This window comes from Panthera onca, chromosome E2 (genome assembly GCF_046562875.1).
Source record: "Panthera onca isolate mPanOnc1 chromosome E2, mPanOnc1 haplotype 2, whole genome shotgun sequence".
Classification (NCBI taxonomy): Eukaryota; Metazoa; Chordata; class Mammalia; order Carnivora; family Felidae; genus Panthera; species Panthera onca.
In genome coordinates, this window is record NC_138353.1 from 3,905,031 (window position 1) to 3,920,389 (window position 15,359).

At 46.1% G+C, this 15,359-nt stretch overlaps 1 protein-coding gene across 2 annotated transcripts; it reads right to left on the reverse strand.

Moving 5' to 3' along the window:
* Positions 1-5,730: 5,730 nt before the first annotated feature.
* Positions 5,731-10,960, reverse strand: LOC132691266 (T-cell-interacting, activating receptor on myeloid cells protein 1-like). Of its 2 annotated transcripts, XM_078439358.2 has the most exons (5): positions 10,902-10,960; positions 9,378-9,413; positions 8,956-9,246; positions 8,405-8,701; positions 5,731-6,623 (listed from the first exon to the last, which is right to left on the reverse strand). In XM_078439358.2, the coding sequence occupies exons 1-5, from the start codon at positions 10,933-10,935 to the stop codon at positions 6,481-6,483; spliced, it is 801 nt and encodes a 266-aa protein (XP_078295484.2). In that variant the 5' UTR covers positions 10,936-10,960; the 3' UTR covers positions 5,731-6,480. The 2 variants fall into 2 exon arrangements, with proteins under 2 accessions (XP_078295484.2, XP_078295483.2); XM_078439357.2 differs by lacking the exon at positions 10,902-10,960 and having other exon boundaries at positions 9,378-9,558.
* Between the last annotated feature and the right edge of the window lie 4,399 nt (positions 10,961-15,359).

Consider the following 15,359-nt stretch of genomic DNA (forward strand, 5'->3'; position numbering starts at 1 on the left):
TGCCCAGCTGGTTCAGTGGGTAGAGTGCACAACTCTTGATCTTGGGGTTGTGGGTTTGAGGCCCATGTTGAGTGTAGGGATTAGTTAAAAAAAATAAAATATCTGGGGAGCCTGGGTGGCTCAGTTAGTTTTAAGGATCTGAGTCTTGATTTTGGCTCAGGTCATGATCTCATGGTTTGTGAGTTCCAGCCCCACGTCGGGCTTTGTGCTGGCAGTGAGGAGCCTGCTTGTGATTCTCTCTCTTTCTTTCTCTCTCTGCCCCTCCCCTGCTCATGTGTGCATGCTCTCTCTCTCTCTCTCAAAATAAATAAATAAACTTAAAAAAAAGTAAATAAAATCTCAAAAAAAAAAAAAAAAGCCACCCACAAAACCCTCCAAGAACAATCAGACTCCATCAGAGGAAACAACACAAGATTAACAGGTATGATGGAGAAGAGAGGGTGAGGGGAATAGAGACTGTATTTAAAGAAACAATAGCTAAGAACTCCCCAAACCTAGGGAAGAAAGTGGAAAGCCCATGAAGCTAACGGAACACCTTATAATCTCAAGGCAAAAAGACCTTCTCTAAGACACATCACAACAACACTGTCAAAAGACAATGCTAAAGAAAGAATTTTAAAGGCAGCCGAGGTGGCAAAGGGAAGGTAGTAACCTATAAAGGAACCTCCGTCAGGGTATAAGCAGATTTCTCAGCAGAAATTCTAGAGGTCAGGAGAGACTAACGTGACCTCTTCAAAATACTGGAAGACAGCAACTGCCAGCCAAGAATACTCTCCAGATATAAGGAGAGGAAAGACTTTCTCAGACAAAAGCTGAAGAAGCCCATCGCCACTCAACCTGCCTAACAAGAAATGCCGAATGGAGTTCTTCAAGCAGAAACAGGACACAAATACAAAAAAAATCTGATAAAGGTGATAAATAGCATTAGAAAAGTGTAACTCTTTTTAAGAATAGTATATTAAACACTGAAATACAGCATGAAGGTTAAAAAAAAAGAGCATTAAACATAACCACAGCCACTGCAATTTGGTGATGAAATCACAGCATCCAAAGAGGTAATTTATGACATCAAAAATATACAGAAGAAGGAGGAGTAAAAGGATGGGGCCTTTACAGGCGAATGAAGATAAACTACTATCGGCAGCAAGGGCACTATTTCATCTATTCGATGTTTGGTGTAAACCTCATGGTAATCACAGGGCAAAAAACTACAGCAAAGACATGAAACATAAAGAAAGGACAGACAGAGCAAATCACAATGGAAAACCACCAACTTACAAAGACAGAAACAGAGGAAAAAAGAAACAACAGAGAGACAAAATAACCAGAAGGTAAAAAGATAAAAGGGAGTAGTGAGTCCTTACATCTCAGCAATCACCCTAACTGTAAAGTGGTTGAACGTGCCAATCAAAAGGCACAGACTGGCTGGTTGGATTTAAAAAAACCCACTCAACTCTATGCTGCTTGCAGGAGACTCATTTCTGCTCTCAAGACACAGAGAGGCCCGAGCTGAAAGGATGGAATTGCAAGCAAACATAAACCAAAAGAAGGCAGGCAAAACCATACTTGTATCAGACAAAACACACTTTCAGCCAAAAAGGGTAACAAGGGACAAAGAAGGTTATTATATAATGATGAATGGGTCAATACATCAAGAAGACAATAACAATCATAAATATATATGTTCCTAATGCCTGAACGACAAAGTATATGAAACAAATACTAACAGATCTTAAGGAAGAAACAGACCATGATACAATGATAATAAGGGACTTCAATATCAGCAACATATAGATCATCCAGACAGAAAATCAACAAGGAAATGTTGGAACTGAACCACACTTTGGAACAAGTGAACTAATACAGAACATGCTATCCGACATTTACAGAATCCACATTCTTCTCGAGTGCACAGGGAGCATTCTCCAGGACAGATCGAGACAGGCCACAAAATAAATCTTGGCAAATTTAAGAAGACTGAAACCACACCAACTATCTTTTCTGACGACAATGGTCAGAATGACCAGTGAAACATAAATCAACAACAACAAGAAAATGAGAAAGAAGATCTACAAATATGTGGAAACTAACCCACTTCTAAACAATGGCTCGAGAAGAAATCAAAGGGAAATTAAAAATTATCTTGAAACACACGAAAATGGAAATCAAATCTTTTATCAAATCTTGTGGGACCCAGCAAAACCAGTTCTGAGAGAAAAGTTATAGCAATAGTGGATATATTAAGACGTTAGAAAGATCTCAAATAATCAAGTTAACTTTACACTTCAAGAACTAGAAAAAGAACACCACCACAAGAAAAGTACAAACCAATATCCCTGATGAATATAGATGCAAAAATTCTCAGCAAAAATCAATAAATGGGACTATATCAAACTCAAAAGCTTCTGCGGAGCAAAAGAAACAATTAACAAAATGAAAGGACAACCTACAAAATGGAAGACAATTTTTGCAAGCCATATATCAGATAAGGGGTTAATATGCAAAATATATAAAGAATTCACACAACCTAGTAACAACAATAACAAAAACCATCCAATTAAAACATGGGCCGAAAAAGTAATTGACATTTCTCCAAAGAGGACATCCATTTGGCCAACAGGTACATGAGAAGATGTTCAATGTCACTAATCATCAGGAAAATGCAAACTAAGACCACAATGAGATATCACCTCACACCTGTCAGAATGGCTCTCATCAAGAAGAGGGGTGCCTGGGTGTCTCAGTTGGTTATGTGTCCTACTCTTAATTTCAGCTCAGGTCATGATCTCCCCGTTTGTGGGATCAACTCCTGCATCAGGCTCTGCACTGACAGTGCGGAGCCTGCTTGGGATTCTCTCTCTGCCTCTCTCCTATTGGGGCATGCACACACGCACACATGCTCTTTCTCTCTCTCAAAATAAATAAACTTAAAAAAAAAAAAGACGAGACAAAAAGTGTTGGTGAGGATGTGGTGAAAAGTAAAACCAAAAACAAACCCTTGTTCACTGCAGTGGAGATGTAAATTGGTCCAACCACTATGGAAAATAATATGGAGATTCCTCAAAAAATTAAAAATAGAACTCTGTATGACCCAGCAATTTCACTTCTGGGAAGATCCCCAAATGAAATGAAACAGGATTTCAAGGAGACCTCTGCACACCCATGCTTATTGAAGCATTATTCACAAGAGCCAAGATACGGAAACAACCAATGCCTATCAATGGATGGACAGATAAAAAGATATAGTATACGGGCACTTGGCTGGCTCAGTTGGTGAAGTGTTGGTGACTCTGTTGGTCTCAGAGTTGTGAATGGCTCAGCTGGCTCAGTTGGTGACTCTGTTGATCTCAGAGTTGTGAATTCTAGCCCCACATCGGGTATAGAGATTAATTGAAAATAAAATCTTAAAAAAAAAAAAAAAAGGTGGAGTATGCATACACAACGGAATATTAAGGGAAGATATCCTTGCCATTTACAACAACGTGGATAGACACTGAGCACATCACGATAAGTGAGATAAGTCAGACAGAAAGACAGGTACTGTGCTATCACTCATATGTGGAATCTAAAAAAAGTCAAACCCATAAAAAAAACCCCAGAGAGTAAATGGTGATTAGCAGGGGATTCAGGGATTAGACGAGGCTGGTTCAGAGTACAAACTTGTAACGAGCAGGGAATAAACCAAAGATCTAATGCTCGGCATAATGAATATAGACGATAATACTGTACTATAATTACACAATGTGATAAATATCGCTATAATCATGTTAACAACATATAAATGTCAAAATGATATATACACCATAATTTTACACAATGCTACAGGTCATTTTTTTTTAATGTTTATTTTTGAGAGAGAGAGAGAGAGAGAGAGAGAGAGAGAGAAACGTGAGCAGGGGAGAGGCAGAGAGAGAGGGAGACAGAATCTGGACAAAGCAGGCTCCAGGCTGAGCTGTCAGCACAGAGCCCCATGCAGGGCTCGAACCCACGAACCGTGAGATCATGACCTGAGCCCAAGTCGGAGGCTTAACTGACTGAGCCACCCGGGTACCCCTAAAAGTCAAATTTATCCAATAATAATAAAAGGTCTGGCATGCCCCACTTTAAGAATCTAAAGTGTTAAGGGGCTCGCCGGGTGGCTCAGTGGGTTGGGCGTCCGACTTACATACTTAGGGCGCTCTTTGGGATGCACCCCCTGAGCGCCTGAAGTCCCGGAACCCCCCTTTCCCTGCGAGGCAGGGGCGGAGGAGGGTCCCGCGGGTGCCCCCGGCCCTCCCGCCTGGGGCTACGGGGCGCCCCCTAGGCCGCGAGCAGCGCTCTCCAGGGCCGGACTCGGAGGCGTCCTCCTGGGAAAGCGCGCTCCTCGGGCGGCGCCGGGGAGCTCGCGGCCGCTACTCACCCGTGGGGCCACCGCTCCTTCACACCAGGACGCGAGGGGCGCGCCCACGCCGCTCCCACGCCTCTCCAGCACAGACGCGGGCGGCGCCAGGGCGCGGACGGCGCGCACCGAAGCTTCCCGAAAGCGCACGCGGCGCGCACGCTCGGGCCCCCGGCGGAGGGAGCGCAGGTGCGGAGCGCGCGGGCCGCAGGTGCCCTCGGCGCCCTGCTCGCCCGCCCACGCTTAGCAACAGTGCGCGGTGCGTCCCGGGCAACGTGGGGCCCCGACCCTGCGCCGCGAGAGACTCCAGCATTTTGTCCGGCTGGAGCCCGCTCGGAGGAAAAACGCTGCGCGCCCCCTGACCCCCACCCCGGGCACGCGGTCTGGCCCGCAGGGGCCGCGGGGACTTGCAGTCCCCAGGGCGGAGCCTACGGATCCGTCATCCCCTCTGGGAATCTGCAGGGTAGGGGACCAGTCCGTTTGCTTCACCTGCACCATTGAGTGCTTGCTCTGTGTTCAGCTCCTTGCTGGGATTGGTAGGTGAGCTCGTGCCCACTCGAGCTTAAGCAGGAAGATGAACTTGGAAGGTAGGAGGGAAGGGGGAAAAAAAATGACAAAAAAAAAAAAAAAAAAGTGCTGTTTGAAGGTTGCACTCCTCTTTTGAGTTTTCCTCCAGGGGAGACTATCAGTACAGGCAGGGAGATGCGTCTTGAGGCTTAAATAAAAGACGGCATCTCCCCGTTTGTTTCCAGGTTCTCGACCTTGTGGCCTGTGTTTGTAAACTGTTTCGGCATTTATCGGATTTTTAATGTCCCCCAAATCCCAAGGGAAGTGGACCCAAATCTTTCTTGACTTAAAGGAGCACGTTGATGCTTTAGGACTTGGTCCTGAGAGCAATGGATGATTTCTGAGAGCAGTTTTGATGTCTTTCAATGACTTATACATAAACTCACACATCAGAAAATCCTTTGGGGCACCTGGGTGGCTCAGTTGGTTAAGTGTCTGACTTCGGCACAGGTCATGATTTCACCGTTTGTGAGTTCAAGCCCCGTTTCAGGCTCTGTGCTACAGCTCAGAGCCTGGACCCTTCTTCATATTCTGTGTCTCCCTCTCTCTCGGCCCTTCCCCACCCCACCCCCCAAAATAAATGAACGTAAAAAAAAAATCCCTTGCCAGACCACTTGCTCTTAGCTTTTGATTTCGGAAAACAAAATCACAATTAAGTAAAGGATATTTATTCTCCAGTTTGTCAGCTAATGAACACCTAGAAGTCAAGATGCTTTTACTAGAACGTTGCTGAATGCTGTATCACAGTTAAGTAATTGTAGAATTTTTTTGGTTAAAGTCTACCTTTTCCATATCCTAGTACTAGTGAAAGACAGCTGGTGCCATACATTTTATTAATTTTGATTTTGACATAAAAAAATTACAACCAAATGATTCTAAATTTATCTCATCCTAAGCACCAAGTAGCCTTTAATATTGGGGACAGTTCTTGGTCACTTTATCCCAGGTGTCACTCTTAGGAGACATAGGGGCCACTTTGTGTCTTTGATATTGTCAGGAGATGAGTGAGATCTCATCTCATCTGCAAACTTTCCAGACCTCCCCCCATGGTGTGCCTTCTGTCCCAGGAGGGAAGAGAACCAATAATATCTCACACAAGCTGGTAACTTGATCAAGGACTCATCATTCCCCATGGTAACTGTGGAGCCATTGCATGCAAGGACAGACCTGAGGACAGGGAGTAAGGAAGAGAGGAACTATTTCTCCTGGCCTCCTAACACAGGTTCTCCACCAGGGGAACACCACCCCACCTCCCATCCTCCGTATCTAGGAATGTTGGCAAAGGTCCTGATAGCACTCGTTATCTTGTCCCACAATGACTGGGGCTTCAGCCGCTCTTTAATGAGAAAAAGAAATGGTGCTGAATGTTCTCACAAGGAACAGGACAGTCCCACGTGCTGAAGAAATATCCCACCCAAAGTGCCAATTGTGCCCATGGTGAGAAACACAGCATGTCCCCATGGTGGAATTTGGTGTTCAGAGAACCCCGCGTCACTATACCAGCCCATGAACAAGACAAGAACAGCTCAGCTGTTCTACGTGGATCCACGTGGAGACTCCTTCTGGCTGCACCAGGCTTCCAGCAGGACAGCGCCCATAATAACCACAACTAGGGAAGCCAGACCCAGGTGGATGAGGTTGCCCGTGGTGTAGTCCCTCGATATGGCACCTGGGGGGACTGGGAGAGAGGAGAGCGTCAGCACCAGCCAGTAGAGGAGTGCCTGTCCTTCCCACGTGGATCTGCCCAACGGGACGCTCCTGCACCCACTTGTGTGCCCTGGCCAGTGGTCAGCTGTGGCCGCCCTGAAGTTGTAATCAGTGAAAACCCAACGTGGGATTTCGTGAGGGTTCTAGTGGGTCTTCCTTGGTCTTCTGTCCTTTGTCTTCTCTCTGCTCGGTCTCTCTTCCTTCACTTACTGGCTCTTCATATCATTTGACCCTCCCACGTGTCCCTTTTCCCTTCTCCCTCCTGATATTAGGAATCGGGCTTAGGAGCAAGACCAAAACCCAAAGTTGCTGCCCCGAGTGTGGAAATGATTCCGTGGTTGCCTGTGCACCCCCTCCTCACGGCAAAGACTTCAGGCGGCCGTGAGCTCAAGAAAATTCAAGCCCAGTAGCTAAGCACCGAGAGCACTGTGCATTTCATTCCCACCACACCCAAGAAGAGCTAGGGCTCAGTGTTGTCCTGGGCTCCTAATGAGGACCTGGGCTGGCGTTGGGCCTGGCATTAGCCCTGGCTCCTAATGAGGACCTGGGCTCCTAACGAGGACCTGGGCTAAGGGTTGGCCCTGGCTGCTAATGAGGACCTGGGCTCAGGGTTGGCCCTGGCTGCTAACGAGGACCTGGGCTAAGGGTTGGCCCTGGCTGCTAACGAGGACCTGGGCTCAGGGTTGGCCCTGGCTGCTAACGAGGACCTGGGCTAAGGGTTGGCCCTGGCTGCTAACGAGGACCTGGGCTCAGGGTTGGCCCTGGCTGCTAACGAGGACCTGGGCTAAGGGTTGGCCCTGGCTGCTAACGAGGACCTGGGCTCAGGGTTGGCCCTGGCTGCTAACGAGGACCTGGGCTAAGGGTTGGCCCTGGCTGCTAACGAGGACCTGGGCTCAGGGTTGGCCCTGGCTGCTAACCAGGACCTGGGCTGGGCATTGGCCCTGGCTCCTAACCAGGACCTGGGCTCGGGGTTGGTCCTGGCTCCTAAGAGGACCTGCGAGTGAAGCTTCCGTGTCACACAGGCCGTGGGTGCAGAGTTCATGTGTGAACCCACCAGCCACAACGTTTCCCGGAGACAGAGTCCATGGGAGGAACCCGTGGTGATGTCGCGGAGCCCAGGGTGCCCTCTGCACCTGTCTGCGCTGGCTGCACAGTCCCTGCTTTCCAACCAGAGGGCGATGGGCCACCACAGCTCACATGCACACGTCTATGGTGCCACGGAAGCACGGGGTGTGGCATCCGAGGAAGCAACGTTCTGGCCAGACACACAAGATGGTTGTGGAAGATCCTCCACGGGTGACCCAGAACCCGGCGGCCGGGGCAGCACCGCGCACTAAGAACGAGACTGCAAGCCATGAGGCTGCCATCACCGGGACGACCCACAAGTCTAAGAGACGCAAAGCGTAGGGGAAGGGACGCTGACGGTTGGCAGGATGGATCGTTTGCAAGAACAACTTGAGCAATTCTCCAGGAATACAGAACAACAAAGGCCAAAGACTAGAGGTTAGGAAAGGGCAGGTGCGAGGAGGAGATGACGGTAAAATCAGAAGAGAAAGAAGAATCAGAAAGGGACAGAAGCAACGCTCTCCAGGTAGAAAAAAGAGCACGTCGTTCACCTTAAACGGATAGTGTTGTAAGTCAGTGATGGGTCCACCCAACTGGGAAAGCAAGCAAAACAGCCAAAATAAAAACAAGCTGATGAAGAAATGAATTGAATTTCTCCAACTTCTGAAAAGTCGTGCAAAACCTCACCTCTCACCCGGATCTCAAGACCATCGCTAGGCTGTGAGGCCCAGAAAGGAGTCCCGGTCTGGAAGTAGACACAGCTGTAGTTCCCGGCGTCACCGACTGTCACGGTCTGCAGGGAGAAGTCCGCCTCCTTGCCGACTGGGGTCCGGAGCCGGATGGGCTCTGCCACTCCCGCCTTCAGCAGAGCGAACCTCATGGGCCCGAAAACATTGTCTGGCCTCTGGCACTGCAGGGTCACGTCGTCTCCTGCGGTCACCACACCCCTTTGGTGGGCTTGCAGGGAAGGTTTAGGGAGACCTCCTGTAAGAGAAGGGGGGCCCCGAGGTCACGGGGAGAAGCCCAGGGTCCCCCACTCACCCTTGTTCTCCCACGGGGGGTTCCTGCTGAGGGTGGGACACAGATCCCTGGTGTCACCCTCTTTCGACTCTGTGGGAAGGAGGTCCCCCCCCACCACGAGCCCTGGATGAGGCCGACCAAGTCATTCTGTTGCTGTGTTTCTCCACCTTCTGTGTCCCGTCCTCTGGTCCCTCCCCCAGGCCTGTCCTGCTCCTCACCTGTCACCAGCAGCAGGATGACCTCACTGGGTGGTGATCTTATGTCCGGGGCCCCTGGTCTGTAGCACTCACAGGTGTAGTCTCCAGCGTGGCTGGTTCTTAGGTCAGTGAGGTGAAATTCAGCCAGGCCCTCCTTGGAAGCCGGTGATCGTGAAAAATCCAAAAGAATATTTCCCTTCCTGAGAGCAAAGTTGACATTCTTGGTCGGAGTTTGACATCGCAGCCTTACACTGCTTCTGGGAGGCACCACCCAGCTGGGCCAGGCCCTGAGGGTGGGCTTGGGAAGGGGCTCTGGAAGGAAGCAGATTGGGGACAGGATTTGGTGCCCTCGCCTGCTGTCAGGAAACCCCTTGAAGGAAAGAGAAGGGATGCGGGGAATTTGGAGCGAAGGAGAGGGAGGGTTTAACTGAAGGAACACTCACCGTCAGTCCCCCTGCTTCCTTGGCCAGTGCACAGCCCTGCAAGAGAACGCTCTGTCCGTGGAACCTGAGCCCCCATCCCGAGGGACCTCCCCAGGGGGCTGCTGCTGAGACTGGACCCTGGAGGTCATGCATCTGGGGTTCTCATTTCCCCACACTGGCCCCTGGCTTCCGCTCTGCCCTCAGCTCCTGTCTCAGTTCCCCCAGAAGGTGTCCTGTGCGAATCTCACCTGCCATGGCCCCAGGACTTCTGCTGGTTCCACAAACATCCACAAAACCCTCAATTCTTTAGAGTTTATGTACTTCATGCCACAGGAGACACAAAGTGTCACTGTTCTGTGAATACCTGGAAGGTAGCTGCTCTGGGCTGTTCACCTCAGCTTCCCCAGTGTCTGTACACATTCTGTACTGTACTGAGACTCAACAAATGCATGTTGATCAACTGAAGAGATGCCCCAATGGAAGCATGGCTCAGAGAGATTTTTCAGGTGGAAAAACCAGTGACTTTGGAGGCGGACAGGCCTGGGTTTGAATGTTGACCTTTCTGCTAATTCTCTGCATGGCCCTGAGCAGGAACCTTGAGCTGTCAGTCTCAGAGTCCTCATTTCTCAATGTGGGCCTAATTCCCACCACGCAGGACTGCTTGTGAGGGTCGAAACGGTATTTCCCACAAGGTGGATTACAAACCACGGATGCTCTAGGAGCTGACTTTAGGGAATGCAGTGACATGGCATTCTATAGCATTGAATACCTGGGAAAGGCATTGAAAAGGAAAGGCATTACCCTTTTAAATCACTTCCACTTCTTTGATCACAACAAAGAATTTTTCAAGCTAGAGATCAAACTTTTCTGCCTTGTTGCCCTTTGTAATAAGGAAGAGCTGGCCGTGGGCTCAGAAATGTGATGGGCAACAATGCATGGCTAGAATGTCCTATCATCTTCTTCTTTGCAATGTATATATGTTTACATTGACCTATTTTTGGTAGTGACCCTGGTTTTTCTTTTAAATTTTATTTATTTAAAAAAATTTTTAATGCTTGTTTAATTTTGAGAGAGAGAGACAGAGCATGAGCAGGGGAGGGGCAGAGAGAGAAAGAAACACAGAATCCCAAGCAGGCTCCAGGCTCTGAGCTGTTAGCACAGAGCCCGACATGGGGCTTGAACCCACGAACCGCAAGATCATGACCTGAGCCGAAGTCAGAGGCTTCACCGACTGAGCCACCAGGCACCCTCAAATTTTTTTATTTAAGCAGTTGGCATAAAGTTTCCGTCTTCAAATGAATGTACTTGTTTAAAACAAAGATATTGAGCCAGTAGGATTTTAAATAAATAGGGATGAGGTAGGCCTACAGGATAGACCATGGATGTGGAATGTAAGGATTTGCATACTGAAAAACATTTGATGTACCTAAAGCCTCTGCAAGGTACCTAACACATACGAGGCAATCAATGAAGACAAGCAGGTGGTCACATTTCTTTCCAGCCGCCCCCACCTCTAATCCCAGTATACAAGCCCAAGAAACTTACCAAGGCAGAGGAGGCAAAAGAATTCAGAGATCATAGTGGCCCTGCAGTCTGCTCTAAGGGCCCTTCTTCTATCTCAACCACGACAGGGAGGTAAGCTGCATGTGGGTGGTGACATCTTTGGCCAACCCTTCCTTTCCTTCCTCTCATGTGACCTACACATTTTGTGTCCCACCCACATTCAGGAAACAAGAAGGAATAAAATGCTCCATGAGATCATACTTCACGCAAGCTCTTTACGTGAACATGGTGAATTCAGTACACAAATTCAAACCCACTTACAAGAGCAAGAGGTGCTGGAAACCAGGACCCAAACAATTCCACTGAGGAGATGGAAACAGGCTGGTGCAGAGACCACTGGAGCTTCTCTGGCCTATAGGAAAGATACCGGACTTTGGAAGTGAATGAAGGAATTGGTGTTAGTGACTCTTTTTGAATGACTGTAACAGATGAGGTGTTTCTCTGAGGTCAATATGCAGAAATGGAGCAAGACTGATGGTTCATGGGGGTGTCTGTCTGGCTGGCTCAGTTGGTGGGTCATTGCAACTCTTGATCTCAAGGCTGTGAATTTGAGCCTCATATTGGGTGTAGAGCTTACTTTAAAAAACAAAAAAGAGCATGATTCATGCATTTGAAAACAAATTTAGTCTGGAGAGTTATACTGTGTAAAGATTTTTTTTTTTGTCTTACGTGGAAAAATATGACAGAGCTATTAGTAAGTCAAACGTACATGTTGCCAGCCATAGGGTAATCACTAAAAGAAATGAACAAAAAACAAATAGAGGTAAAAAAAATAAGGTGGGGGGAGTTAAAATGGCCTATTAAAAATAACAATAAGAAAAAAAATAACAATAGGGGTGTCTGGGTGGCTCACTTGGCTAAGCATCTGACTCTTGATTTCGGCTCAGGTTGTGATCTCATGGTTCATGAGATCAAGTCCCAAGTCGGGCTCCACACTGAGCACAGAGCCTGCTTGCGATTCTCTCTCTCCTTCTCTCTCTGCCCCTCCCCTATTTGTGCTCTCTCTCTCTCTCTCTCAAAAATAAATAGATAAACTTTAAAAAATAACCATAATTGTTTTTAAAACAAAGGCTTTGGAAATGAGGAAACATAAAAGAGATGCACAAATAGAAGGATTAGCAAGATGATAAACTTATATTCTGTGAATAAGTAATTACATTAAATGTAAATGGGCCCAAAAATTCAAATGAAAGACTATTAGACTGGGTGTTTTTTTAAAAACCTAAATATGTGCTGTTTTTTAAAGACAAACACTTTAAGTATATGCAAAGATGAGTTGAGAGCCCAAAAAACCCCCCCCAAAAATATATAACATATAACCAGAAAAAGAAAGATGAAATGGCTCTACTGGTAGATTTTTTGGCAAGAAATAGCATTAGATATGAAGAGGAATATTTCCTAATGATAAAATAGTCAATTCAAGGGAAATACATAATAATTCTAACTTTGTATGCACCTACTAACATAGACACAAAAATCCATAAAAGAATTGTCGATACCATAAAGAAATAAACATATAATCACTTTATCTTGTAACACATCTCTCTCAGTAACTGCATTCCACATGGAAAAAAACCAAACCAAAACAAACAAACAAAACCCACACAAGCCCAAAGAAAGAAAGAAAAGAAAGCCATTTGCTATTCCAAGCAATCAAACCAGGAGAAGGTAAATAAGATACCATTTCACTCTATCTTTTTGACAAAAATTTAAAAAAAAATTTTTTTACATTTATTTCTTTTTGAGAGACAGGGCCCAAGTGGGGGAGGGGCAGAGAGAGAATGAGACAGAATCCGAAGCAGGCTCCACGCTCTGAGCTGTCAGCACAGAGCCCGACGCAGGGCTAGAACTCACAAACTGTGAGATCATGACCTGAGCCGAAGTTGGACGTTTAACCAACTGAGACACCCAAGTGCCCCCAAAAGTTTTTAATGCTAACATGTAATGTTGAATAGAATTTAGGAAAATATACATGCGCATAATCAGTTTTTAGGATGATAAATCAATATTCTTTACTAAATGGCAACTAGCTTATGAAGCTTATCTGCCTTCCCCCACCACTACACAAAACATTTATAGTCTTTCACCTGGGAGTTTAAATCCCAGTAGCTTGCCCTGAGGAATAATTAAAGTTGTCCAAAAGATTTACAAGTTGCTCATTTTAACTATGTTTATATTAGCAAGTGAATTGGAAGCAATATAAATGTGCAAAAGTAGGAGATTGGTTAGGTACAAATAAGTACTTACTTCCATAGAGGGGAACACTATGCATCCATTTGAGTCACATTGTGGAGTATACAAATAAAATTTCAATTTTCCAGGAAGATATGATAATGTATACAAATATGTATAAACAAATGAAAGACTCAAAATTCTAAAAAATTTCTATAAATAAATCACACTGTGGAAGCAATTTATGGTCATGTTGTGAGAAAGTACTCATTGGCATGGAACACTCTTTAAAATGTATTGGTTTGTGACAAAACAAGATAACAGTATAGGATATACATACACACACATGTAAATATATATTACCCCCAAACATTTCTAAAGTACGTGAGCCTTTTAAAATGAAGCTCTTCGGGGCACCTGGGTGGCTCAGTCGGTTAAGCATCTGACTTCGGCCTAGGTCACGATCTCATGGTTCGTGGGTTCAAGCCCTGTGTTGGGCTCTGTGCTAACAGCTCGGAGCCTGGAGCCTGTTTCAGATTCTGTGTCTGCCTCTCTCTCTGCCCCTACTCCACTCATGCTGTGTCTCTCTGTCTCTCGCTCTCTCTCTCTCTCAAAAATAAATAAACACTACAAATTGTTTTAAAAATAAATAAAATTAACACCTTTCCTGAGCGCAGTGGTGGGTTTGGGTATGAAGGTGCAAGGGGTCAATTGGTAGATGATCTGAACTGTTCTGTATAAAAATGAGTTAACAAATTCAGAGTGGGGCTAAAGATGGAATCTAGATGAATGACATCATAGAAACCAGGGACATGTGCAGTGGGGAAAAAATGGGAGAAAATCAACAGTGGGGAGTGTGATATAAAACTCCTTCTCTAGCTCCTCTGTGACATAGCAGACACAAATCTCCATGGACCACTCATGATTTCTGTGTACATGAAATCTTTCAGGAAAGTGAAGAAGTTGGCTTGAAACTTTTTTTGTTAAGGCCTTTAGGAAGACTAAGGTGATATCAAGTACATGGTCTAGTTGGACAGAAGATTTCTTGGAGAAAGCTTAACAAAGTGTACCCGCAGGATCCTGGTTTGCCCAAAACACTATCGTTAAATGTACAGAGAGAATTATGTCTCAAAAAGAATGGTGGCTGTATGTTCTACCATATGGGATGGGTTGGTGTCAGATGGATAGAAAGCCACAACATTTTTGAGAGCTACGCTGGCAAAATTACTCCCAGCACTACTTAAAGAAATTACACAAAGGGGCGCCCGGGTGGCTCAGTCGGTTAAGCGTCCAACATTGGCTAAGGTCAGGATCTCACGGTTTGTGAGTTTGATCCCTATGTTGGGCTCTGTGCTGACAGCTCAGAGCCTAGAGCCTGCTTCAGATTCTGTGTCTCCCTCTCTCTCTGGCCCTCCCTTGCTTGCACTCTCTCTCTCTCTCTTTCAAAAATAAATAAACATTAAAAAGAAAAAGAAAAAGGAAATTACACAAAGACTTGAAGGCTCAATTTTCTTTGGGCAGAAAGTGAGCTGAGAAATCGTACCATCCATCAAGAGGGTCATATTCTCCAGGGTCCTCTTCAGAAGTGGAGAGGAGGGTTGATAAAATAAAGATAACTCAGAGGGAGGAACCAAGAGCTGTGAAGAACAGTGGGCTGAGAAGCCCTTCTCAGAGAATAGAACTGAAACTTTATGAAGGAACATTTCCATCCCCAGAATTGTGGCATCTTGCAGCGTTTGCCCAGAGTGATTTTGCAATTGCTATGAACCAGTGACTGCTGATGTTTCCCACAGGGAAGAAGCCTTTTCACGTGGGAGTGCTGTGGTTATCCCACTTCTGTTTTGCTATTATATGGAAGATGTATGGGACAGCTAATTTGTCTTTTTAGTGCGTGTATCCTGGATCAAAAGGAGCCACATATAGACTTGATAATGATCAGTAGATCCTAAATTTGAAGACTAATGCCATTATTGGATGAAGATTTAGGGGAGCAGGGCCTGGGATGGAGATGAGCATATTTTGTACATGGGATGGATATGAATAACTGTGGCCAAGAAGTCATAGTGCAATAGATTTCATTAAAGCCCTTTGACTATGGGTTCACCATGTTATTTGCTTTGGTCAAGAGGATAAAGTGCAAGTGACAATATTTTAGCTCCAGCCCAGGTCCTCAGGGGCATGGCATGTTTTGATTCGGCCCCTAGTACATCTTCCATTTCCACCAGAAGAATGTGTGAGGGCTAGCACATTGTTCTCAGCAGGAAGATG

What these genes read in the sequence shown, in the direction of transcription:
- LOC132691266 (XM_078439357.2), bottom strand. Translation starts at nt 9,453, where the DNA reads ATGGGGGCTCAGGTTCCACGGACAGAGCGTTCTCTTGCAGGGCTGTGC. An exon ending in AGGAAGCAGGGGGACTGACG is followed by an intron (nt 9,247 to 9,377) that starts GTGAGTGTTCCT and finishes GCTTCCTTCCAG; the next exon opens with AGCCCCTTCCCAAGCCCACC. An exon ending in TCTTGAGATCCGGGTGAGAG is followed by an intron (nt 6,624 to 8,404) that starts GTGAGGTTTTGC and finishes CCTCTCTCCCAG; the next exon opens with TCCCCCCAGGTGCCATATCG.